The sequence below is a fragment of the Drosophila simulans genome, chromosome 3R (assembly GCF_016746395.2).
Source record: "Drosophila simulans strain w501 chromosome 3R, Prin_Dsim_3.1, whole genome shotgun sequence".
Taxonomy (NCBI): Eukaryota; Metazoa; Arthropoda; class Insecta; order Diptera; family Drosophilidae; genus Drosophila; species Drosophila simulans.
Genome location: NC_052523.2, coordinates 15,620,665 through 15,647,500, shown reverse-complemented (window position 1 = coordinate 15,647,500; position 26,836 = coordinate 15,620,665). Strand labels below are relative to the sequence as shown.

The 26,836-nt window shown below is 42.3% G+C and overlaps 2 protein-coding genes across 3 annotated transcripts in view; one reads left to right on the top strand and one right to left on the bottom strand.

The window, feature by feature from the left end:
- The first annotated feature begins 2,052 nt into the window (after positions 1–2,052).
- On the top strand, positions 2,053–3,983 carry LOC120285016. The gene is made up of 2 exons (XM_039295171.2): positions 2,053–3,124; positions 3,184–3,983. The coding sequence occupies exons 1-2, from the start codon at positions 2,057–2,059 to the stop codon at positions 3,187–3,189; spliced, it is 1,074 nt and encodes a 357-aa protein (XP_039151105.1). The 5' UTR covers positions 2,053–2,056; the 3' UTR covers positions 3,190–3,983.
- Positions 3,984–20,336: 16,353 nt separating this feature from the next.
- Positions 20,337–26,836, bottom strand: part of LOC6728636 (homeobox protein homothorax) — a 107,603-nt gene continuing 101,103 nt past the window's right edge. For both annotated transcript variants that reach the window (XM_002103941.4, XM_016177034.3), the window contains exons 12-14: positions 23,515–23,591; positions 21,020–21,078; positions 20,337–20,808 (exon numbers count right to left, since the gene is read on the bottom strand). In XM_002103941.4, coding sequence (XP_002103977.1) covers positions 20,648–20,808; positions 21,020–21,078; positions 23,515–23,591 — 297 coding nt within the window. In that variant the 3' untranslated portion in view covers positions 20,337–20,647. The remainder of the gene's footprint in view (positions 20,809–21,019; positions 21,079–23,514; positions 23,592–26,836) is intronic.

Sequence of the window (26,836 nt, the reverse complement as noted above, 5' to 3'; positions counted from 1 at the left end):
GATATTGCCTATTTCACAAATTATTATGAGGCCCATTTGGAGGCCCATTCCCCCTGCTCTGCCCTGCGCTGCCCTGCTCTACCCACTTTGCCGCCCCCCGGAAAATCCCCAAAGCGGCGCTGATGTTACGCCTGTTGTTTAACGGCTTGATGCCAAAAAACGACGACAACGACGGCTATGAGCCTCATCGCATTCAATTATTTCGGCATTGTGCGCCATCTCTCTGTCTGACTGTCTGCTTTTCCAGCTCCCAGAAGGAGAAACAGGAAAAAAAGCACAACATTACAATCCCTCTAGGCTGAGTGGGTGTTTTTTGGGTGGGTGGGGGAGTACGAGCCAAAGGTTGAATTGGTGTTCGGTGCGTACGCCGGAGTTTAATCTTATCGGCCAGCTAAGATCGCCCGGCAACCGGGGGTCCAGAACTACTTCATTTGACTCCGGGAATCCCCCTGCCGCGTGAATGCGAGAGCGTATTGCATAATTTCACAATTTTCCATTTGATGCTCGTTTTGCGCCGCCACCGCCGTCGAGATGTTTGTCTAATCAACTGTCATTTGTTTGACGTTTCCCTCAGGGAAGACGACAACGACAGCGACAACTCCTCCAAAGAGGATGGGTCTGGGAATCCAGCATGGGTATGGGTACACTGCTAGAAAATGGGAGATATTTGAACAGCTCAAAGGTTTACTTTCAATCACATTATCACTTGAGTAGCGCCTTTGTTCTAAAATGTTTCACTAACCAATATTTATGAAAAGATTGCCAGTAGTTTATTCTAAGTGCACACCTTCAGGAATGAGGATGACTCCGCGAGGATGGGTATTCCGGATGAGTCTGAGACCCAAAACGCACCAGGACGCAATGCACAGCTTCGTCGGCATCGGCACTCTTGTTGATTGCTGCGGGGTGAAATAAACCCCGTGCGGCGTCCTGGGCTGCCGAGGGTTAAGGGCGTCAAGGGGGTGCGGCTACAAAAAACGCTAAAAGCCGAATGTGTGCCTGTCCCCCGGTGACAAGTGCCCCCCTCTCCGCCAGCCCACCGTCCACGGCTCACAATCCACAATCCCGTGACAATGACAGCAAAACGTAAACGCAAAGCCAAATGTTGTTTTCAGTGAATTTGATGACTTTTATGTGCGCCGAGACAAGAGATCAGGCGTTTAAGATGGCCACGGGGTTGCCCATTCAGTTGTTCGGGTGCTCGGATGTTCAGATGCTCAGTTGTTACTGTTTGTACCGCTTTAACTGCTGTTTGACGACCGTTTAGATGTGTTTGCCATTGCACTATGGTCCAGAATTCGTTTTTTTTGGCATAAAGTCTAAATTTTTATGTCAATATATCGTCCTCTAGCAATTATTTTCTAATAGAAAATTGATCATATAAATAAAAACCAAAAACAAAATTGACCGAAAGCTTCACTAAATCGTTTTATGAGCTTTTAAAGTTGAAGTTTTAAACAGCTGATTGAGAGAATGCAATTCCCGCCAAATTATTTGTTTACTTTGGCACGTAGTACGATCGTTAATACGCATCCAAAAATTATAGTAAAATATGGAAAATAAATGTCAAGGTATGATGTTTTTAACGTATATATGTAATATATGTGTAGTTGTACTGTTTTTATGTTGTGTGACATCCAATTTATGTGTATTTTAACAGAAAAACCTAACGTGTCCCCTGTGTTTCGTGGAGTATAACTAATTTTCTGACAATTTCTGACAAAAGTTAAAAACGTCAGTTTGTACCTTTAACTATTGTCTTTCACGGTAAAGTAATATCTTTTGCCCATTTTTGCTCGTTTTCTTAAAAATTTGATTTTATATAGGCAAGTTCGAGTTCTCACATAGCGACCTCCTGGACATTTGGAGGCGTAACAATAGACAAATAAGTTATGTTTCAGATTACGTTTATTCCGCAATCAACAACAATAATCAGGAATCGAAAAAGACAGAAGAGGTTGACAAAAAAATATTAAATTTTGAATTATTTATTAAAAAAAAACTGCCCGAGTGTAACAGACAACTAGACCGATTTATTTCCAAACATACCAAGTGGATGGCGTCTAAGATAACAATTGTTGTTAGTGATTTTGAAAACTCCAATATACCCCAGCAAATGGGACGCCGAAACTTATCTTACCAAAATGCAGGAGAAAGATTAAAAAGGAAACTGGCATCGAATCTGGCAAGTGAAAGTGACCACGACACAAGTCTTTTGATTCATGCAGCAACTGTTTCTGCTAGAAAAGAATGCAAGAGGGACGTTGCCTTTGTTCTTAAAGAAACTTTAAAAACACCAGAATTTCCAAGCGAATCGAGGATGCAAATTCAATGCCAAAAACCAACTCCTCTTTCACCAGATGAAGCTCTAGCTTATCTCCTGGAAAACACGCTGACAAAACAGCAATATATAAGCACCAGGCTTTTAAATAAAAGCCATAACAGCGATATATATCCGCCGTATAATGAAGTGATCGAAGCTAAATTACAGTGCCGACCAGAGGGTATAGAAGTAATGGAAAACACTGCTCAAGTGCTATTACAAAATCTCTTGGATCATACAGCGCAAAGATTAATTAAGTTGCAATCTGATGTTTTCAAGGAATTTCCAGATATCTTTAAAATCAAATTAATTTGCAGCTACGGATTTGATGGGACAACTGGTCATAGTGCTTACAAGCAGAAATATGAAACTGAAGCACTTGGCACACCAATTTCTGATCAATCTTTATTTGTAACTTCTGTCATACCCATACAAATTATAGATTCGTTTAATCGGCATATCTGGATAAACAGAGCACCGCAGTCCATTCGATTTTGCAGACCTCTAAAAATTGAGTTGATAAAGGAAACTGCTGTCCACATAATGATGGAAAAAAATCAGTTAGATAATCAAATTAAAAATCTTACGCCATTCACTTATAAATATGATGAAAATCGTGACATAGAAGTTAGCTATGAAATGCACATGACACTTATAGATGGAAAAGTCCTAAACGTATTAACAGACACTAAATCTACTCAATGTTGTCCGATCTGTGGAGTCAGCCCAACACAAATGTTGAAAATTTCAAATTTTAGTTCAGAAACCTTTGTACCAAAAGTAAAGGCTTTACAATTTGGGGTAAGTCCACTACATGCCTGGATCCGTTTTTTTGAATTTGTTTTAAACGTATCATACAGAGCTGAGATAAAAAAGTGGCATATAAAAGGAGAGGACAAGGTTAAAATGAGTATTCGAAAAAAATATATCCAGGAGGAAATGTGGAGAGAAATGGGCCTTCGAGTAAGCATGCCGAAGCAGAATGGCAGCGGCAATAGCAATGATGGTAATACGGCAAGAAGAGCTTTCGCAAGTACCAAATTCTCGTCGATAACCAGCTTTAACGAAAATCTTTTGGAAAAGTTTCACATTATTTTAATAGCAATATCATCCAACTATTTTATAAATTCCGACAAATTTCGTTCTTTTTGCGATATAACTTTTCAATTATATATCCAAACGTATCCATGGTATCCTATGTCACCAACGATCCATAAAGTACTGGTCCACGGATATCAAATCAATAATTCGGCGTTGGTTCCACTTGGATGCCTAGGCGAAAATGCGAGTGAAGCCCGGAATAAACTTTACAAAAGGGACCGATTATCACATGCAAGGAAAAATAGTCGGATCAATACGATGAGCGATATTTTCCACAGAGCTATTGATTCCTCGGACCCACTATTGTCAACAATATGTTTAAAAGAAAGAGAGAGAAAAAATAGGAAAAAACCACTTCCGAAGGCAGTAATAAGTCTTTTGGAAATACAGTCTAGTCTTAAACCTGATCCATCACACAAAATATTGGACTCAAATTCTGATTCTGATTCGAGTTCAGATTCGGAAAATTATAATGTTGAGCTAGAAGAAGAAGAGGGCGATTATTTTTAAAACAATAATGTACACACTTTTATTTAACAAAAAAAAAAAAAAAATGAAATTTCGTACCAGTAGTTAATATGGGAGGCAAGAGAGGGCGTGGTCGCACAGACTTCAAATTTTGTGTGCAAACTATTTGTGGTTTAACAACAAAATGTACAAAGTTTCAAGTCTGTAGCTCAATTTTTAGACTTTATGCCAAAAAAATCGAATTCTGGACCACAGTGCATTGTTTGCATTGCTCGCTGGCCCGGGCAATTGGCTTAAGGTGCTTAAAATGATTTCTAATTAGCCGGAAGTGGGCATAAAAAGTGGGAGATAGCCGAAAGAAAGTACTGGTCTACCTGAAGGAGTGGCTATTTTAATATGTTAATATAATATTTGATGGCTTAAGCTAAATTGTAGTTATAAGGAATATTTTACAGAATACGGTGACAAGTCAAGTTACTTAAATGTTAATATAAGCCCTTATTATTGATCTCTGTAAATCTTAAGTGACAATCCCACACAACGACTTAATAAATTAAACTTTTTTGCATTTACATGACGCGCATTTGTCGCTGCTACTCAGCCTTTTGCTCATTAGCCGCCCGAACGTGATGAGATTTGCGTTTCGGCCCTCGAATCGTGGCACATAAATTCCAATTATGTCAAATGTAATATTTTAATAAACACTTTCGCGAAGGCCGAAACAGTCGGCGGGCTAAGAGAGAGAGCGGGAAAAGTGGTAGAGGACCATAAATCTCTGGGCTCTCGACGACGTCAGAACGGGCAAGCGGCGCAATTAATTAACGCCTCATTAAAACCCAACCGACCCAGACTGGCCAAAATAAAAAAAAAATAATAATAAAAATCCAAAGTTTCCCCAACGAATGTGGGAAAATGCTGGGCCATGAGCTTTGTTTGCCAACCCATTCCGGCCAAATCTCTATCACTGCTCACCTGCCAGGTGCCTGGTGACTGCCAACTGGTAGCTGGTAGCTGGCAACTGGGTATATCTGGTAAGTGGCGAATGGTAACGGGCAGATCACTGCATCTCGCCCGGCTTCCTGGGTTGGGTTCCTGGCCAAACTCTGGACTTATCGATGGCTCAATCAGTCCGGCTGACTGGCTCACATAATGGCTTGATAAAGAGTTGGCAGGAGGACGAACTCCCAGTTGTAACATTGAAAATCAGCTCAAATTGCCATTAAGATTTTTCGGTCCAGCAAAGGTAGATAGCGCCGAATGGCAGGATAATGCAAAATGAAGTTGTTTTGTTGGCCGGGATTGGTTCTCGCCTTCAAAGGGTTGCCGGGATGGCCCATCTCTCCGGGAAATTCTCGATTCCCAGGGGCGACATTTTGCGTTTTTGGTTTATGCGTCAAAGCCAAAGCCAAAGCCACAGCAAAAGCAGCCGTCATTGTCTTGGGTTTCTTTTAGCCATTTCCCATCGCCTTTTCCGCTTCTTGAAGGGGTTCGTTTCCCTTCCAACTCGCTTTTTTATGACTTTTATATGTATACATAAAAAATTGCATTTTTAATTATCAGCTACGCGCCCGCAGGTTAGAAAACTAATTCCAAAGCAACCCCGAGATGCGAAGAGCTGTCTTTCGGTTTGCATTATGCCGGAGATCTTGTGGAAAAAGGGGGGTTTTCCCAAGGTGTGGGGATGTCTGGAAGGGCGGTTCTTAATGGCGGGTTGCCTTACCTGCCTGCATTGATTTGGCTTGTACAACATCGGCAATTATTGAACTTTCAACGGGAAAATTTGCATAAAAAGGTGCTCTAATTGAATCCGCCCAGCAAAAGGATTTTCCCTCTCCCCTCGCCTGTTAAAAGGAAAAGACGGAAAATTACGAAAAAAATGGGAAAATAGAAAAGCTGCTTTCCCCGCCTTCGTTAGCATCGCTTCGAAGATTCTTGGCTTTCGGCCTGGCCTCTCCACCATAATAAGAAATTCAAATAAACCGCGCGTGCTGTCATCTTAAGCTATGCCACGCCTCCGACGAAAGCACGCCCCCAAGTGCCAACCCCTGGCCAAAACGCCCCTCCCAGCCAACCCCACCCCCGCGCCAACATAGTTGGTTTGGCTAAACTCGAGCTTAGCTGCTACGGCATGGCCACACTGAGCGAAATCGTCAGTACGATTAATTCATGTTGTGATTATCATTATTTAATAAGAGAATATGCCATCTTTTTAAAGTTCATCTTTAGTTTTTAGTTTATATCCATGACACTTTAAATGATATCTTAAATCTGATTAATTGGTTTCTATTCAGTCCTGTATCCTATTGTATTTATCAGTTTGCTTAATACCACTTTTCTCTTAGTGCAGCCCGCATTGGTCCTGTCTCCTGGCTCCGTTCTCGTTTTCGTCCTGGTTGTGCTAGAGCTTCAGCTTTAGCCTCAGCTTCTGGTCCTGCTCTCGTCGTCCTTGCGCACTTTCCAGTCGACAGGATTTCTCAAAGATAAGGGAATTGCTCTGTCAAGTAAAGTGATATATGGTCCGAAAGGACTTCAATTTATACAATTTCTCTTATTTTTTCGCTACTTTTTGCGTTTGCTTTTTTCCCAAGCCCCCCTTCCCATACCCCAACGCCCATACCCCTGTTTGTTGCCCTTTTCCCGCAGTGTTGATATTGGGTTCAGCTCGAGGATGGAATGGCATTGGTAAGCTGGATTCTGGGGCCGAAGCAGAACTTCCCCACACAGCTCACCAGTTTTTGGGGTTCTTCGCTGCGTGCTCGACAAAAATGCGAATTTGCGAGTTTAGTTTATTTTTCTGCTTTTAGACAATTTTCATTTATTTGTTGTTGGTTTCGGGGATTGAGGGGCGTAAGGAAAAGCAATACGTAAAATGGGAAAATAGGAATTCATGACCTTCGGTGTGTGCTATAATTTAATACACTGCGTCCAGCCCAGCCAAAGGATATTTTTTGCCATTTTCAGCCTCATAGGATGCATGGGAGTGGATAATGTCTCGATCTTAAAGATTAACTGTGGAAAGACCACGATAAAACAGAGCCTGAAAAAGTAATTTACTAAAGAGTTACTAGAGAGTTATTAGAGACAGAAGAAATTATCAATTGCTTCGCATAAAAATTTATGGTTGAAGGTGGAATCTTCATCATTGAACTTCATGTACCTACTTTAAAAATATAGCAATAATATAGAGTTTGTTAGATAAATCATATTCATTTACGCAATTTAACTAAAATATGCTATCACGCCAAACACAAAGAATACACCACTTACCCTTTGAGATTTTAGCTTCCAAATGGATGTTTACAAAATATTCTAAATGACAAACAAATAAGGGCAAGGGAGCAGAAGAAACCGATGCCAGCACACAGCCCATAGAATAGAAAGTGCTCAAAATATATATATTTTAATTTTAATAAATAAGCAAAATGGCGACTAACAGATTTATGTGATTCAGCCGACGTCGCCAATAAATGGAGTAGACGGCCATAAAGACTTTCACCATTCGAGGGTATGGGATATGGAACCAATTTATGAAACGGAGCGTTCACAACCAGTGTCGGGGAAAAAAATAGCGGAAAAAGTCGCGTCTCGTCTGCGAATATGAACTTCAAATCGGGCGCAAAACTGAATAACTCGGTGGCTGAGTGAATGGAAGTGAATCCGGGGATCTGAGGCACCCTGGACTTTTGGCACATCCTCGCCGGTTGCGGTGGAAAGGAAAGGATCTGTCAGCTGCAGGACAACGAGATGCGAGCCTGCAATTGACGGACGCATTGTGCGGCGGACTGTTTTAGGACTCAGCCAACAAAGGCGCCAGTGCTTGCGCAACAGGGGACGCTCTGGCACCCCGGCCCTCACCCACCACCCACTCACCAGCCTCCCGCCAGCCACCCACCACCCACTCACGAGCCACCGCACCCACATCCCAAGAACCGGCTAGCATTTTGGGGTGGCTCTTGCGAAATTTCGGCCAAACCTCAAAAGCATTCGATTGCCTTAAACGCAAAAATAAACCAGTCAGCCATAAGGACATGCACTGACAGAAAAGTGAGTTAAATATGCTTAAGGGTGCATCTTTATCCTTTACCTTCGAAAAGATTAACACCATTATATGTAAATATTTCGTATGTTTATCACAATCACTTTCAGTTTCATCTTGAAGTACTTTCTTTCGATCAAAGACTTCAAATTTTCTTGCAGTGCACAAGTGTTCCAGCATCTATATATATGATGCAAAGGATATTGTCGATGGCGCAGACAACGAATTTGCGTTAAATTATAATTAGAATTTCTTTTTTATAGGCAATCATCTCCTCTTTGAGCGCGTGTGTGTGCGTGTGTGTATGTGTATGTGAGCCTGTTGTGTGGGTGTTGTTGTGTGCCTTTGTTGTTGCTGCTGCTGTAATGTGTCCTTGGGGCGTCGTTTAATTGCTTTTACCAATTTGATTTTCAAGTGCCATTAAGCCGGGCACGCCCCACATGCCACGCCCGCCGTTCCTGCCACAATTTCACCGCCTCCGCATGTGGCAGGAAAATGAAAGCGAATCCAGTGCGGAGCATGAGAAGTGAAAGTATCGCGCGTGCCTCAATTAATTGGAAAATGAATGAAGCTCGCCACTGGCGAACTCATTGTCTATTTTTCGGCTGGGAGGAATCTCGAAAATCGGGAAAACTGCGAACTGAAAACCAAACAGAATGACAGTTGCACTGCCGCCGCCGCCGCTTGCCATTTGCCGTGGAAATTCCTCTAGCCGGCATAATTAATGGCGCATGTTGAGGGCCCAGGGCGGGAAAAATTATTAATTGCCACAACTGGCAACTGTCGCCATGTTTGCCGAACCGCCAACTTTGGCAACCTGACGCTGTCGTCGCGTTGTATTTTCAACTGAAATCCGACAGCCGTCTGGTTCCTATATTCCGAATTCGAGATTCCGATGCCCCAATCCGCAGTGCCCAATCTGCAATCCCCAATCCTCATGCCATGTCATAAGTCGTATGCAACACAGCGGCTAATTGTTAGCAGCTTCCTTTGCCGCTTATTAATAGAAAATTAAAGCAATTATCAGGAGCAGGGAAATAAGTATGTATGGCAAAGGGATCGACTGGCATGAGTAATTCCGCTGCCACATGGGCAACGCACAACGTGCAACACACACTCACAACATGCAACACACAAATGACAAAAACACAAGCAGCAGCAACATCGAGGGGCTGGCATCGCTCTGTTGCATTTCGCATGAAATTAATTACTTTTGGCACTTTTCATTGAGCAAACACATTCTTTTTTGCCTGCTCCTTCGAATGAGGCATTCGCTGCTCTTGTTTCATTCAGCGTCCCGAAATGAAAAATTGTTGTAAGAATTAATTACGCGCCAAACCCAGCAGCAGCACCAAAAAAAAAACAACAACAACAGGAACAACAACAATTAAGTAAAAGAAAAGAAAAGCTACCAGAAGTAAGAGCACTGCAATCAGAAGTCGGGGAACGAATCATCATTGGTCCGCTTCAAATGCTCGCCTAGCACTCAGGAATTCATTCATTTATCCAGTGGCACATCCATCGATATCCACGTTCACCCAGCTCCCTTTCTACACAGGAAAAAATATAGCTATACAAGCTGTAGAACAAGCCACACATACTTTCAGCTTATTATTAATAAATGAAAAAATATGCTGTAGCTCTATGAGGTTTCATTCATATCTGATTATTATATTTAGCTATTCTTTAAAAACTCTACTTTCTTCGCTTGGTATTATTTTTCCATGTGCATCTGGCCTCCGATTCTGACCATCTATCCTATCCATCTCAGTGCTCTGGTCGGCACTTTCAATGCCATCTCGAACGCAGGCTAATTAAAGTGGTGTCCACCCACCGAAAGCTCCATCTCCAACAACTTGGTCAAGAGTCCAGCTCGGCGAAGGTCTGTCCATCCGTCTGTCAGCGCCTGACACTAACTCTGGCCATCGCATATTGGCAATGGATCTGGCTGGACGCAACTGCTGATGGAAGTGGAGATGCAGATGGATGTGGCACTGGATGTGGATGTGGATGTGGATGCGGATGAACACTGGGAGACGGCACTGGAAGGGAAGCCTTTCGAGGCGGCACTTTTGTTGCGACTGCTTTCAATTTGCGATTTTTATGCGATTTTTGTTGCTCTTTCGGACATAACAATGCCGATAGGTTTCGAGGTGCGCTACACTTCCTCAATCTTTGAAGTTCAGCTCAGTGACTCATTCAGTTTGGGTTCCATTCATTAGGTCCTGCATGTTGTTTTCTCAAATTTATTATTAATACATTAGCATTAAATACTTGCTATAATTAGAGAGCTGGAAATATATTAGGTGAGCATACGTGTGAGAAATCTTTCTTACACAAATATAAATCAATATCACATATGAAGAGATTACTGAATAGTTGGTTGAATATCAAAGATAGCTAAGTTAAAGTAGCGCATTTAGGGAGCCTGAACAACCCGATAAGAATAACCCAGTATCTTACTATCCCTCTTATGAGGGATATATAGCTATCCCATTTTACGACTCGGCGGCTGACGCTTCACATATATTTATTAAGACTTAAGGCCGCACTTGAAGACTTTCTACCCCTTCTCGGCCATCCTCCATTGGGCGAGTGCAAACCCTCGTCATAATTATATTTTTGTTTTACGGCCTGCAAAAGTGACCAGCCCACCGAAAAGTCTTGAGCCGTGTGCCATAAAACAGAAACTGTTGCATAAATGACACCTAGGCAGGATGATGACTGGACTCCACCTGGCGGGGGAGAAGGGTACTTCGGTACTCCGGCATTTGGGCATTTGGGCACTAAAAGCGTTTTCCGTTTTGCCGACTTTGGACACTCGGGCGGTGGGTGTGGCCAGCGAAAAGGGTGGCATATTGGGGGCTTGGGTTCGGAAATAATTCAAATAAATTGACAGCCGCACATTACGCAATGGCCACGTTGCAGCAAGAGCAGCAGCCGAATTGCAACGTTGCACTTTTGCGAATGACCACAAAAACACGAAAAGCCAATGACAACAGCAGGACAACAAACATTTTTGGGGGAACGAGAGCAACAACATGCACTGAGAATGCAGAGACAAATCTAATTGCCGAATGCAGTCGATGCGAAAGTGCAAAATCATGTCAACAGCAATTTTCCATTGTTAACTGTGTTGGCGACACCGAGATGGCCAAGAGAAAGGGAGTCCCGGAACAGGGGTGTGCATACATATATCGGGTATACTCACACAGACATACATTGGGAGAAAGAGAGTTGAGCGAGATCCCATCCCGGGCTAAGTGCAATGTACGCATACTTGATTATGGTTTTATTATCATCATCAGGCAGCGAGGAGTGCCAGCTCCTCTTAGCCATTTCTTTGGCTAATTTCGTGGCGAATCCCTGGCACTTAAATTTGAAAACTAAACCCAATCCCCAAGGCGCCCATCCCACGGATCCTTGCCATCCTGCCGCACTTTCTTCGTATCGCTGGCAAGCAGAATGGAGCACAGATTGCCACGTACAACTTAATGCGGTCTAAGTGCAATAATATTACTTTACTTAATTTATTTTGCGCAAAAATATAACAAAGATGTGACAGCGCCGAAGAGGAAGAATGGATTCTATACCAACGAGGATGCCACGGAGGACCCAGAAAATAAGAAGACGTTGGCAAACAAGGAAGTTGCTGATGTTGTAGAAGATGTTGCTGCTTTTGCTGCTGCTGCTGGAAACTGGAAGCTGAGTACGCCATAATGATGATGTCATTGTCAATGGTATAGCAGCCAGAGCAACAACAACGATGTCTCTCTGCCAACCAGAACCAGAGCAACAACAATGTCAAAGCAGAGCAGCTGTAACTGAATTAAGCATTAAGTGCGGATATATAAACAACCCCACCGAAAAATCCATCCATGTGTGTCCCTCTCATCTCATTGTGTGGGTTGAATCTTCAGACAACAAGCCAGTACATACATTTATATCTCGTCGGTGGTGGAAGGGGTTGTGCAACGGAAGGAAGCATAAAATAAAATGCATGCCACAACAGCAGCATGCAGCAGCAGCAACAGCCACATCATCATCATCGTCTTCGGATGCAGCCAAAAATATGCAAAGATTTTAAGAAATTATTATTGTGACTTTTATAATATGGCTCACACACATCCAAAAACGAAATTTTGGTAAATTTGTTGACATGCGCACAGTTTTGGCCACAGACATTTGCAATTGTTGTAAAATGTCTTGTTCTTCAACGACTGCAACATTTTCCCTAGTTTTCAATATAAATTCTATTGTTGCTACATCTGCAATACGAAACTTTCCCAAAGCCATCCTCATGTTTTAATTTTCAACGCTCTAAAACCATTCTCTCCCCCAAGGACACACTGCAAAAAATTTATATTTAATTGATATAACCAAGAAATACTTCCAATAGAATTATTTGCATGCATATTTATAAATTTATCCACAGTCTTATTTAATTATTAATATATTTTGGAAATCTTTAAGATACTTTTGCGAAGGATATGATTGTATAATTACAATAATTATTTCAAAAATATGCTTACTAGAGAATCAATCATCACCAAACTTTCCTCTCTGCACTTTCATTCAAATATATTTTTCGCTTTGGCTGGCAAAACCGACAGTGGGCGTGGGAGTGGGCGTGGCAGGCCGGGCTGCATTGACAGCATTTATATAAATTCTGTTGAAAGACTTTTGCCAGAGAGATGGTGAATGTGTATGCGAATTGGAAATGCAAAGAACAGTCATTTTTGATTGCAGTTAAATGCATTAAGCTTGATTGTATATTGCACATAGGAATACATATGTGGCACATACATATGTAAAGTTATGTATTGGCACATAAGTAGACTGTCTTAGCGACTAATTCAAAATTAAATTGCTTTTCGTTTGCGGCAATTTAAAATCGACAGGATGAGGTAGTTTCTAAATAATTGAATTGCCCGTAAGCAACATGAAATGTGACTAAATTAACAATGACGATAATTGGCAAACGCATTTCGAAAGATTTCCCAAAGCGTCATCATTTAAAGTCATTGAAGGAATCAACCCGATCGGGTTGGACCAAAATCACACCCGCAGGCACACTCCACTCCAGAGATCTCTTGAGCAGAAGCTCGAGTGCCCCATAATCTGATCATTTAATCTGCATTGGAAATCATTATACGCATTAAAGTCAAGCATCCCGAAATCGGAATCGCAGACGCAGCCCGCAGATGGAGGCCACCAGAAAACCGGGGGCAACCGCAGAAGCCACCGCATCGCACCACTGAGCAGCGGATCAGGGCAGCAGAGCAACAGAACAGCACCACCAGCACCACATATATGGACCATAATTTATGCCCGCCGATTGTTTCGAGCACATTCGCACACTTCACAATCTGTTCGTTCGAGTTACATTTTTATTGACAAATTGCGTTGATTTTTGCGCCGGCGGATGAGGGCCCTTTTCCCAGTTTCAGTGTCTGTGTATATGCGAGGAGTATATCTCCCGAGTCCCCGTATCTGTATCTGCAGGCCGGCATCGATGGCACTTCAAACTGCAAACGACCGGAACTAGCAATTGTCAATTTGATGATGCCTCCCGCACCGCGGAAAACATCCAAACGAACGAAGCATCGACAGCTCGACAATCAAGCAAACAAATTCAATTATGTAAATGCAGACATCAGCACGGAGAGGTACAGATACAGATACAGCAACAGCAACAGCAACAGCTACATCTACAGAGATATAGATACTAGCCAGAGATACGGGGAAATTATGCCACAGTAAGTGGGACAAGTACACGCGACATGCCGCGATGAAAGTGCAAAGGCAATCGAGACAAAAGTCAGCCCCATGACATATTGAAGCTGTCCGATTGTCCACATGTCCGTTTGTCCGTGGTTCGCGTGGGCGGACAGCGGACAACGGCCAACGGACATCCAGCATCCAGCATCCAACAGGCAGTATTCCAGAGAATATCCAACTGGCAGTGCACTAAATTTTTCATTGAATCAATTGTCAAAACAAAGTTTTGGATTGTCGCCACATGGATCTCAGAACGGCCGGAATGCCAGCCGCCGTTCGTGGTGTTACTTTCAATTGAGCTTAATTAAATTTGTAAGTGAATCTAGTGCGGGCCGCACGATACCGTCTGGCTTTCAGTTTTCAGGCATTCCCCATTCCCCATACCCATACCCCAATACTCCACTCCTCCAAGTGCATTGTCTGGGGCGACAATTTACATAATTCAAGTCATTTAAATTATCCGAAAACATTTCAATTCCAGCTCTTGCTCCACTTGACACCAACGCCCCCGCAAAAACACATCGCATCGCCCATTGTCTGCCGTCTGAATGATTTTGCGATTATGCAAAGTGCATTAATGAGCCTCGGACTTGGTAGTTCTCCAGATCCTAGCTCCAGGCCATATACAGCTATCGAGTGAATGGAGCCATGAATGAATGAATGAATGAAAGAGTGAGTGAGTCAGTGAGCCAGTGGAGGAATAAATGGCTTGACAAACGCGTGTCTTGAATGGATGGCTCTCGCTGCGATATCACATTACAGACCAAAGACAATGGCTAATGCTGCTAAATAGATTTGGCCCGGGGAACGAGAGAACGGAGGCCAATGAATGCCAAAATTAGTGGAGCCGGGCAGGCACAATGGGAATCTATATCCATTGTATTCCAATGGCCTGGGCTAACCCACTGCAATAAAACAAAGCATAAAATACAAATAGCTCACAATAATCCTATTTCTAAAAGGAGATGTGTCTAATCGGAATTGGCTTAACAATAGAATGTCTTAGAATACTTTTTAATTTATTTTAAAATTTTATTTTAGAATGGTAACTATTAAATCTTTAATTGTTATTTGCATATATAGAGGAATCTAAAACACACATTTCAAAGTTTTTGACCGCTTAAACCAGGCATCTTTGCAACCCCTTCTGGCGGAACTCCCCTCGACAAAAGCCAAATCGAAGTCGAAACGCACTCTCACCCTGTAGACAGAAATTGCTCATAATATGCTCGCACCTGCTTTGATCTGGCCGGGCATTTAACCCAATGCCGGTGCTGATCCCACTTAAGACCCCGGCTGAGCTGCCTGAACCCGGTGAACCTGGTGAACCCCTGGGCTCGAAACGGGACGCACTTTCGTGGCGGAGATGCGACGATGATGCCATAAAGGAGATAAACCCGTCGCATAAAATGGTGTCACATATGCGCAACATTAATCTGTTTTGAAATTATAAGAGTGGCGAGAGATGGCAACAAAGTCGGGCGGGTGAAAGATACAAAAAAAGATTCGAAATTAAAATAGCAACCACTGGGGATGGGTCGACGATCTAAGGGCTGTGCGGTGGTGTAAGCGCAGTTTACAATGTTTCGCTCCCAAATCATATTCATATGCAAAGCGGGGCCAGCACAATGGCAGAAGTAATGATGCCAACACCGAGCGTGACATTATAACACTCGGCGGGAAAAAGGGGAGGAATCCGGGGAAGCGGGCCAACGGGCCAACGGGCAACCGGGCAACAGGAGGCAACAATAACGAGGGAATTACGAGCATCAAAATGCGCAATGAAAATAAATTAAAGTTTCAAAAACAAGAGCCGCAGGGCGGGAATCCCGGGATGTCGTCCTCTGCAATTGTGCAGGCAATTTGAAGAACTTTCCGTGTAGGCGGACTGGACGGAAGGGAAACTTTTTACGTTCGGGCGGAGAAATAAGAAATTTGCATAAATTGACAGCAGAAATTTTTATAAGCCACCACATAATGACCACTCGCAGCAGCTGTAAACAGCTCGTAAAAGTAATTACAGCCGCCGACGGACAAGGCGGGTGGTGCCTCCTAGAAAGGGGGAGGGGCGTTCTGCCACCACTGCCCACTAATTATAGGCAACTTAAACGCAACTAATTTTCACACTTGGAAAATGATTAAAACTCCATTTATCTATGTGGCGTGCGAGTCCGTCCGGTTCTCGTTTGTGTTCGGTGCGTCGCTGCTTTGGTGTTTGGTGTTTTTGTGGCCGAAATAATGCGTGTGTGTTTTGGCCAAGGAGCAACAGCGTGAGATCCGTGGATCCAGCGGGAGAGCCACCAGCTCGACACCTTGGCTAATTAATATTAATTGAATTTCTTTGGCCATTTCAGCCACTAGGGGCGAGTGCGTGGAAATCCACGCAGCTGTTGTCGGGTGCCACTCGATTGGCATTAGCAGTGCCTGCCAAAAAAATAACAACCCAATGAAGTAGAGAATGCCATGGTATTTGGAGCAGCACTGTTAAAAACAAGGATCTTATAATATTTAATTGATAAAAATAGAGCAAATAAAATGCTGTTAAAGAAATGCTTTTTTAAGTACCTAAAGCATGATATAAATGCGTCCGAATGTTATTCGAATGATTTGGAACTAGAACTAGAACTTACTTGAGTTCGTTTTTCGCAGTGCACTGACCAGTAGAAGTGCATTCGGTTCACACCAACTCGGAACGCCGGCTAATGCCGGTCTAAACGATCACGAAAGCCGGGGCGGAAGTCGGAGCAGATGAAGCGTGCTCCGCACGAACATTTCGGGGCAATTATAGTTCAATTATATTGGTCGAGAAGCGCCGAAGAAATATGTAGCATATATAGTATATTGGCCAGAGCAAATTGAAGGAGCACGCAACGGTCAAGAGCGGGTCGAATGGAGGGTCAGTTGGCGCTGGTCTAAGGGTTCCGCAGTGAGTTAAAGTTGGGCTTGAGTTCGAGGGCCAGCCAACTGACAGCTGGCAAATTGCGAACGGACCCACGTCAGTTGTCAGGACGCAGGACAGCCAGGATTTCCCATTCCCAGGCTGGTCAGAGGTCAAGCCGTGAACCCGTTTACTGGCACACACACCCACGAACACACGCAAGACAATTCAAAAAGACTTTCACGATTGGTTTTCATAATCTTTTATTTCATAATTTATTACAATTGAAAATTATGTTCAATATTTCCCCATATTCTGTTTCGGCCTTGTTGTTCCTACGCCATTTATCTGGCGATTTGTGGCGCCAACAAGTTCAGGAATTCGTTAATTGGTTTTTAGTTCTTTACATAGAAGCTTCAATTAGTTAATTAATTTAATGATACTGTTTCCTTTCAATATATTTATATTTAATTCATTCTGGCCTTTAAGTCTAGCAATTTAGTTAAAGTTAATTTTTACACGCACAAACATTTATTTAATTCAATTCTCCATATAAATATATTTATAGTTTTTACTTCTTAGAGTTTTCTTTTGTGTTATTGATTTAATTTCTGGATTTCGCACTACTGAGTTAGCTCTCCCTTTCTAACTCTAGTGCTCTGTCTCGCTCGCTCGCTCGCTAGCTCTCTCTTTCTCGCAAGTGTGTTGGTTTTATCTATGTCTAGCTCTTTCATTCTTTTGGATTTACGTGATGCTGTCGCGTGGGTAAGTTGTATAAATTGTTCTTCCATTTTAACATTTCCATTGTTAATTTTCTTTTTTCTGGTGCATTTTAGTCTATGCTCGGGGTTGCATTTCTGCTCCCTATCCCTTACCATTTATCGCTAGGATCTAGCTTTAGATTAGATTTAAACTTAGCTCTACAATTAGTGTAATGTACTTAAGTGAGGGTGATGTATGCAAATGTTGCGATATATTTACAGTGTAGTCTACGGGGAAGTTATCAAAAATGTACAATATTTATTACATACATTACACTTGAATATGTAAATTTATAATCGATTTATCAATCGTAATAATCATAATGGTAATAATAATGTTGCTGCAGCACTTTATAATCATATTCATAATATTTACGGCGTATACATTAAAGTTTCGAGAAAAATCACATTTTAATTTAAATTCTGACACGAAAATGATTTCAAACGAAAAAGCCTTCGAGTTCGTCTTTCCCATATACAATGCGTATTATAAATCGTATAGCTCATTATCTGGATTATTGTGGGTGCTTATCCACATCGATCCGATACGCACAAGTATTGCCATATCCCCTCATAATCAATCGCACTCATTTAATTTACAAGCATTTGTCGGTTCGGCGCAGCGAGCATATCCCCCAGATACGATACTCTGGATCAGATACGGAACATCCCCACGATCGAAAGTTGAGGGGGCATATAAAAGAAGCTCATACAAAATACTAAGAAACTCTCGGGAATTCTCGGATCCAACAACTGTGGGATATCACTCACTGCCTTCCGACTCGACTGCATTTGGTTCCCGTTTCTTAAGCCATAAAGTGTATGATATATAGTAATATATATATATATGTATATATATACTATTCGAGATTTATTAAAATTTAGTTAGGTATAACTAGGTATAGTTTATGTTCTGTATATAGACTCGTATACATCATTCATTCATTCAATGCTTCCACTTTGGTTTCTCATTTAAGGCGTTCTGTACAATTTGCGTTTAAACGTTTCTCAAGTCAATTGTTGGGTCGATTATTTAACTACTTTATATATATAGTCTAATAAATTACTAGCGATGCGTACTCGTACTCGTATATCGTATAGATTTGATGTATAATTGTGAAAATGTTCGATTTACCTTCAATTCAATTACAATTTCTATTCGCAATTACAGCATTTGCAATTAGGCAAAATTTTGTAAATAAATTTATCGCTTCGCTTGTTAGGTGCAAAAAATTCGCATAAGGTTTTCATCCTTGGGGATTCTTAGAGAAGTTCGTATACATTTGAGTGATTGTTTCGAGTGTAGTCGGTAAGAAGTAAGATGAGTTTGCCTAAGTGTGTCTGCCAATAAAATGTTGGGTTCCCATGCAAAAGAAGCTCAAGTTTCAAGTTTCAAAGAGCAGGCTAAGTAATCCATCTTATTTCGCGTTTGTATTTTCAAAATAGGTACTCGCTTTCCACACCTTCAATCCTATTCATAGTTAATAAGTTTCAAACTAAATACTTAAATTTCGATTTGTTGCCCTCTGCATTTACGTATATTCGTTTCCATTTAAGATTAATCAGATTCACAAGCAATGTAAATTCAATTCAGTTCCTTAGCATGCGACGCGTCTGCCAAAAGATCCAACAGGAATTCAAATAAAGATATCCTGGGTGGAGAGGAAATAAGGCTCTTGGAGTCTATATCCCCAAAAATAATAGGGTTTGCCCGCGCTGAAAAGAAATCATAACCAATCAGAACCAAAATCAAATAAAAACACAAAGAAAGATTATTTTTTCAAATATTTTCTCATATATGCATTTTGTTTTCATCAATAAATCATCTCTCGTACAATTCTATCCTCTTGAATTAGTTAAATTTAAATCATTAATTAAGTAAATGTAATAATAATAATAATAGTTAACTAAGGATTAACGCATACAAATTAGAATACATAAATAAAAGTACAGTTTAAACGTAAGCATAATTTATTATTAATATTACGTATACATATTCAGAGTTATGTATATGCCTATGCCATTATTTGTATCGTATTGTTTGTTTCTCGCATAAAATCCATACATATACATATTAATATATATATTCAATCGGTCCATGTGCTTCAGTTGGAAAATAATACTACAAGATCCGCACACAATGAAAACTCTAAAACAAATTCAAATCATAATGTTCCTCCTTTAGTTATCATCTTTCCCTTTTGTAAAAATTAAATTCCATTTCGTTTTTACTTAAGTGTTGCAAGGCATAAAATTAGAAAACAATTCAATTTATTTAAATTAATCGTCTAAACGTAGGATATAGTAGGGTGCTATCGCCTAAGCATAGATGTACGTATGTATCTATAGTTTGTTACCGATTTGTTTTGTATGTACATATACATATGCGTAAAGGTAAAGAAAACAAAGCGTTACTACAACTGACTTGTTACATAACTAAAATGAAACTAAGAACTAGCAAAGAATTCTCCTCTCGTCCTTCCATTGCGCAAATTATATTCAAACTCGATCGAATTTCGCTGCTGCTATTGGTTTGGTTTTCCCTTGATTTTCTGGTGGGGCGGGGCATTTCCTAAATTCAAACTAAAATCTATAACAAATCCGAACGAAATGTCGCTTAAATTTTGTATGTCCTTTTCAATTTTGTATCCTTTCTGGACTACGCCTAAATTCATGCTTTAAAATGTTGTGTTTCGCACTCTGCAGCTTTGAACATAAAAATTTGCATTTCAAATTGTTGTGTTGCGTCTCGGTGTGTCTGTGTGTGTATGAGTTCTGGTTTTATTTTGTTTATTTAACTTATAGCTAAGCGTTTCATTTTTGTTTATGCATAAATATTTCTTTTTTCTTGCTTTTATTTTCCCTTTTTTCTGCTTTTGTTATTTATGTTTAGGGTATACACAAATAGTTTCTTTTAAAATTTCTGGTTTCTTTTTGATGTGGTTTGTTGTTGTTGGTGCTTTTTGTTGTTCTGGATGCTGCTGTTTCTCTTGTTGTTGTTGTTGTTTTTGTCGCTGTTGCTTAGCTAATATCATTTTGTATAGATTTTACTACGGTTGTTGTTCTTTGCTTGTTGTTTTTTGTTTGCTATTACTTGACTGATATTGCCACGCGGTATGCTTTAGTTTTGGGATCGGATCCATGTGTATTCAGCTCCTTCGTACTTCGTCCTTCGTCTCCAGTGTTGGGTGGTGGTAAAATTTAAGCTATGATTTTGGCTTGATCGCTTCCGGCGGAGAGCTCTCTGGTTCCAGTTCCAGTTTCATTTCCGGTTCCGGGTCGGGGCCGGATTACGAGGATTACAAGTGCTGGCCGTAGTACTCGGCGGGCGGGTAATGCGGATAGCCCTGGTGGAAGCCCGGATCTCCGGGCGGACGGTGCATCATATGCGCCTGGCTGTCCATCATGTAGCCCATGGCGTCGTGGCCATATCCGGAGGGACCTGGATGCGGTGTATAGACTGTTGGTGAGTCGCCAAGTGGAAAAAGGCGGAGGAACGGAAAAAGAGAAAAAATGCACATAATTAGAAATTGCGTTCGAATGGATGGCAAAATTAAGGGAGGCGATCCTCACGGCTCACCGCACTTAGTTCTTAACTAGATCAGCGCTATTTCATAGTTATGGAGATTTTTTTTTTTTTTAATTTAATTTTAAATAAGAGCGATAGTTACCTGCACGATTCGATTGATCGATCATGGGCTGGACGATTCTCCGCCGCGCATTGATGAACCTGTAAGCAGACAGAAGATATCGTTTTAGTGGCATTCCCTAATTAAACACACCGAACCGAACCGAAAAGGATCGATGAATTATGCATGAATTGGCCCGGATTTGCCGGGACCTCGGTGCTTTATGTGCCCAACTTAGCCATAAACCAAACCAAATCTCCGCCAGAGTCACACTTTTTGCTGCCCTGCCACTGCCAGATCAATGGGCCTCGCCGACTTTGGTTATGATTGTCGTTTAATAAATGCAATAAGAAATAATAAGCAGTTGCCCGTTGATCCGCAGGATCAGTGGCGACACAAAAAGCGCAAAAAGAGCGAAATGATTAAAGCAGAAAGCCGCCGGCGGGCCGAGTGACAGTCACTTGGCCAAGACGATGTTACCCGCAAGCTTTGACACGGCCTCAAAAAAAATAAACACAAAAAACCTATATATAATGCCAAACAACGAAACCACACAGCAAAAAGCCCAAATGGGGAAAAGGAAAAACATCAGAGGCATCAGTTACAGTTGCACCGGGAAAAACTAATGCCACAACTGGCAAACGATGTTCCTGATTTATTGTTGAATATCACTGACAATCTACTTTTGAATTTATATATCTCGTTTTTAGAATTGATTTAGCGAAAACAAGATAATTTCGGATCGGAGCAATACTTTAATAAGTAAAGATTGAAATTTCTCGCAGTGTACAGCTACAGCTACAAGGACGGCAATGGATACTGCTACTCGCATTAGCCAAAACCCCAGTTAGCCGAGGTTAATGCACTTGCGAACTGGGAACTCCTCCTTCAAACGGATTGAAAAAGGGAACATTTCACCGCTCGCCCCTTTGACTTTTCAATTTGCAGTTCAGTTCGTTTGCGATCTGCCCCTGATTTTTGCTCATTTTGGGGCGGAAATTGTTGCAACGCCCTGAAATCGTTTATCAAAACGACAAAATGGAATTGAGTTCCGTTCTGCCATATAGATATTCGCTGCCTCGCTTTTCTCGCATTTCAAGATGCAGCAAGTGATTCGAGGCTTGTAAGCTGCAAATCGATTTGCCCGCTGGCCTCGCACTTGATTGGAATGATTGCAGATGGCAGAGGAATACATATGTATGTGTATATACTTATAAAGGTTCGGATAAGTACAATAACTCAGAGCGGTAAGCAAACACTTGCCAAGTTATTTATGTACTTAGCCCATAATTATAACTTTTCTTCCTGCAGCTGTAACTAAGCGTTAATATTTAAAACTTGCTAGGCGGCAGGAGCAGAAAAAAGCGAAACTTTTTCGATTACGAAAGTTACTTTTGCTGTCTGGGCATCTTATTGGGTGTTAATGGACTTCTCCGGAATCTCCTGGTCATTTGAATGGCTTCTTATGCTCAGTTCCTGCCGGCTCAAATTGCGCAAAATAAATACACATTTAGAGAGCTATAGTCCTGGGGGCGATGCGATATTCCCCCAGGATTAGTGTCCTGCTCGCTCGGACCGACTTGCTCAGCAAAAGGTGTCCTGCCCGCCTGCCCATAAATAACCAAAAGTGTCAACATTTTATTTTGCTATTTTCTGCCAAGGTTCCCCCCTCCATTCCGTTCCATTCCCTTCCACTCCTCTCCTCCCCAGTTCGGCTTTCCATTTTCCGCAGGACCTTTCTACGCAGTGTTGCGTGCCTAAGCGAATCGGATGGGCAGGGTCCTTCGGATACCATAGTATTTGTTAATTTGGAGTGTGCTTCGGTGAGCGCGAAATTCAATTTAATTGAGCTGAGTGCCTGCCAGGCGGCACAGCTCTCACACATTTCTCGCCGGATTTTATTGTGGCCTGTCTTAGCTTAAAAGCATTCCACGCCAAGCCAACCCAAGTCAACCCAGGCCACGTCGGAGCAAACTGCATAAAAGATTCAGCAGCGCTTTTAACTTGCTTGAAAAGCTTTTCCATCTCCATTCCTATTTGCGCATCTTGTAGTTTGGCTGCATTTTGCAGTTTTCAGCTTGCCGAGTGTCAAGTTCTGCCGGCTGTCGCATAATGTGCAAAATTTGATGAAGTTGCCGTCTCCCAGAGACGTTTCTTTGCCACGTATCCCAAGCCTAATGCACTCCGGGATCTCTAGGATTTCCAGTTTTCAGTTTACCCCCCACCTTATGAGCAGGGCCCATAATTTTGTTTGCCACATTCTTTTCACCTTTTTTGCCTGTCGACCTGTGGCAGGTTCTATTTCCTTGGCGTGGGCTGGCTTATAAATTTGTTTTCGGCCAGATAGTATTATTTTCTCGTACGGTGTGCTTGGTGTGTGTGCTCTGGTTTTGGTTTCGAGTGGAATCTTATGGCCAAGTCAGGGAATAAAGCGTGTGAGTAATGGACAGCCCAGGGCGTCGTTTACCACATTATGATGTTGTGTGTTTGAAAGGATATCTGATCCGATACGATCGGATCTCTGACGGCATACTCACCAATTATTCACTTGCAGTATCGTTAGGCCGGTGTCCTGGGCCAATTGTTTCTTCTGGTCCTCGGATGGGTAGGGATGCTGAAAGGAAATGTCAAAATGATATGATTACAATATTATATTTGCATTTTTGAAGTTTTTTTTTTTAGTACTCTATATATATTAAATGGAAGTTGTTTACATGGAATAAATATGGAAAACCCTGTCCTGACAAATTTCGGAGCTGGGCAAACTGTTGCAGTGCCCAAATTTACAATCTATCTAGCCAACCGGCCAAACAATCGATCAATCATGGCCGCAATAAAACCGAATGGGAACCTGTCAGCCCGCGTGGATGGCTGCACTTGAAACGCAGCATTTTCGGGTGTTTTGGGTGTTATCAGGGGGCCAGTTGCAGTGCGTCCTCCTTATCAGCAGTGCCACTCAAAGTGTCCTCAATTGCCGCTACCTCAGGGGGTTAAGCACGGGGAGTCGGACCGCATGGAGTGGGTTAAGGGAGGTGGGGCGCTGCAATTGGAGCGCGTGTCTAGCGCCAAATGGGCAAACAAATGCCAACGAGTAGTCCACTTCCCATAAATCTTGCAGTCGAACCGCCGACACAGTGGCGTCAGTGGGTAAATAGTTTGGCTAAAGTGAAAGTGCCACTCCCCCTGGACGGCCGACCCGCCCCCTTAACCCCTATGGCTGCCCAGCAGCTAATCTAATCGGCTGGCTGCCCTGGCGCTTATTACAATTTGTTTTATTTGCCTAGTTGTTGTGCACTTATTGTTGATTCAATGATTCCGATCGCAGCACTATTTTACTCCATTAATGCTGGTTCGGCTGTTACAGGCAAGAAAATATTCGGACATTTTTTGAGTGGCTCAAGAAGCTCATACAAAAGTATACGTATACTCAAAGAACAGCTCTTTAGCATACTTCATTTTTTTCAGTGTATTAAAGGCAAGGGTTTAACCAGTCACCTGGCGGCTGTCAAAAAATTATTTCTAAGGATCTCCGCTCAGCGGAAGTTGCCGTCAAATGATTTTGGCTTTGTTTCGCCCTCGAAAAATCGGGATATGCTTGTGCGCGTGCTCGAAGGACGAAGGAGCCTTTGTGTTTTAACCCTCGACTGGCCGCAATCGTTTCCGGCAGATGTGGGCGGTTCCTGCAGCTTTTGGGCCACTCGTCACCAGTCGATAATTGTGATTCAAGGGGATCCCATTCCGCAGTCTGCAAATGCAATTTTGTCGTTGCACTGGGCTAAGAAAATGTCTGGCAATTTACGGTCGGCCCCGAAAAATATATGAACTGTCACCCATACACAGCGCAGGGGTTATACATATAAGGCGGGGCCATTCCAATCGAAATGTGCAACGCTGCACATCCTTGTCTTCGTCTGCGTCTTTGTATTTGTGTGTGTCTATCTGTGTGCTGGCATGTCCTGGCCGCCTGTAATGCAATTTAGTTGCCGCTGTTGCTGCTGTTGTCCTGCAGCGGAGAGGGCTTGGCCTGTGTAGCTGTGGCTCCTTAAATGCATTTGCCTTATTGTTTGTGTTTAATAAATTTTACGTGTTGTCTTGCTGCTGTCCAAAGTCCAAGTTGTAGTCCTGCCCGGCAGCAATAGTTGTTTGCTGTCCTGTCGAGGCCAGGACTTTCAGCCTGACACGCCCGCACTTTCGGCCAGCAACAACAAAACTGCCAGATACGAAATACTATATGAAATTTGCGTATTGACAAATAAACGTAGGAGCCATGTAAATACAATGGACATGCCATTGGCAATGTTGCCCCATTCCATCGCCACTGCTGCTGCTCTGCTGCTGCTGCACCTCGTTTTCTCGTCCATATAAAATGTTCAAGAAGTCAGAAGGCATAAATTACATGCAGGTAAATTAAAACGGAATTTATAGCATACTTTGTGGCGCACATCTATTTGCAGAGATGGCTTTCTCACAAGGAAAGCAGGCAGTGGGTGGGTGGCTTTGGCTTTGTCTGATTCTAGATGCAGGTGGAGCCTGGTTATTGATTTGATGTTGTGGCCAACACGAGCCGAGACATCTGGCAGTAGCAGGAACAACTTTGTGGTTGTCAATGGGGAAAAGGAATGGTCTGCGAACTCCGAATAATTGAGAGTCCAACTTCGGGAATAACATATATTTTGATATTTAATGCCTGCAGAGGGAAGGTTATATAAGCCGAAATATAAATCAGCCGTATACGTAACCTCACAAATAGTATTCTAATTTCAAATAAATATTTTATTTCCAAAGCCCAAAAGTTTTGGTTTTCATTAATCACCAGTGCCAAGAATAAGATCATAACTAAATCCATTACCTTTGTTACCCTGAACATCACAGCAAAAGACAATGATTTCTTTAGCAACTATAAATACGACAGACTTGTCCCAACTGAGTATAATCCTTTATACATATATCTGGCAGGTCAAGTTCGTTGACTTGCCCGACTCTTGGGGATCAGAAGTGCATATATATCATTTGCAAAAGCTTTTCTTTCAACGCCTACTCTCCGTCATGAGTGTACTCCCAAGAGCTTAGCAGCCCGTCTCCCTCTGCCCCGGACCTGCTGTCTCTGTCTGCTTAAGCGTTTTTCTTTCAACTGCACTTTGTTGCACCAATTAGACTAATGAAAGCAATTATGCATTTCGCACTCACACACATGTGGGGAAATGTATGCATGTGGATATGCAGAGAGTGCATAACATGTCAAGTAGAAACAAAGTCCATTTGGTTTATTAATTTACCATACGACAAAATAATTAATTACTGTCACGCCTTTAAGTTGTCGCCCCAGCCCCCAGTCCCTCGCGCCGTCTCTTTCTGTCCCAGGGGCTGGCCGTCTCTTTCTTTTTTGTGATTCCTGCCTTCTGTCTGCTGTCTTCCGTCCCTGTGGCAACTTGACTCGCTCCACTTTTTTGCCAGCATATTTTCACTTTGTTGTGTGTTTATTTAAACTTGGCAAATGAATTTAAAACAATCATCGCACACTGATGTGTGTGGAGTGTTTGGGCGGGGACTTGGGGGGGGGCTTACTTACTCCTTTTCTCCCCCTGCTGACAAGTGGAAGGCCCAACGCCCCGGGCCCCAAAGAGAGAGAGAGAGAGAGAGATCCCCATTTCATTGAACCTGGGCCCAATGATGTCAACATGACTGCAACGCCGTGACACATGGCACAACAAGCCCAAGAAGTCAGGCCCCCCTTTGCACTCACCGCCTCTGTACCCACCGTTCCACATACACATGAGGCACCAACGACGGGCAACCAAGCGATGCCAGCGATGCCGACGCCATTAACAACGCCAAATGCGACGCCATTTGTGAAACAAG

Excerpts from the sequence above, each read along its gene's own strand:
- LOC120285016 (XM_039295171.2), top strand. The coding sequence starts at position 2,057 with ATGGCGTCTAAGATAACAATTGTTGTTAGTGATTTTGAAAACTCCAAT.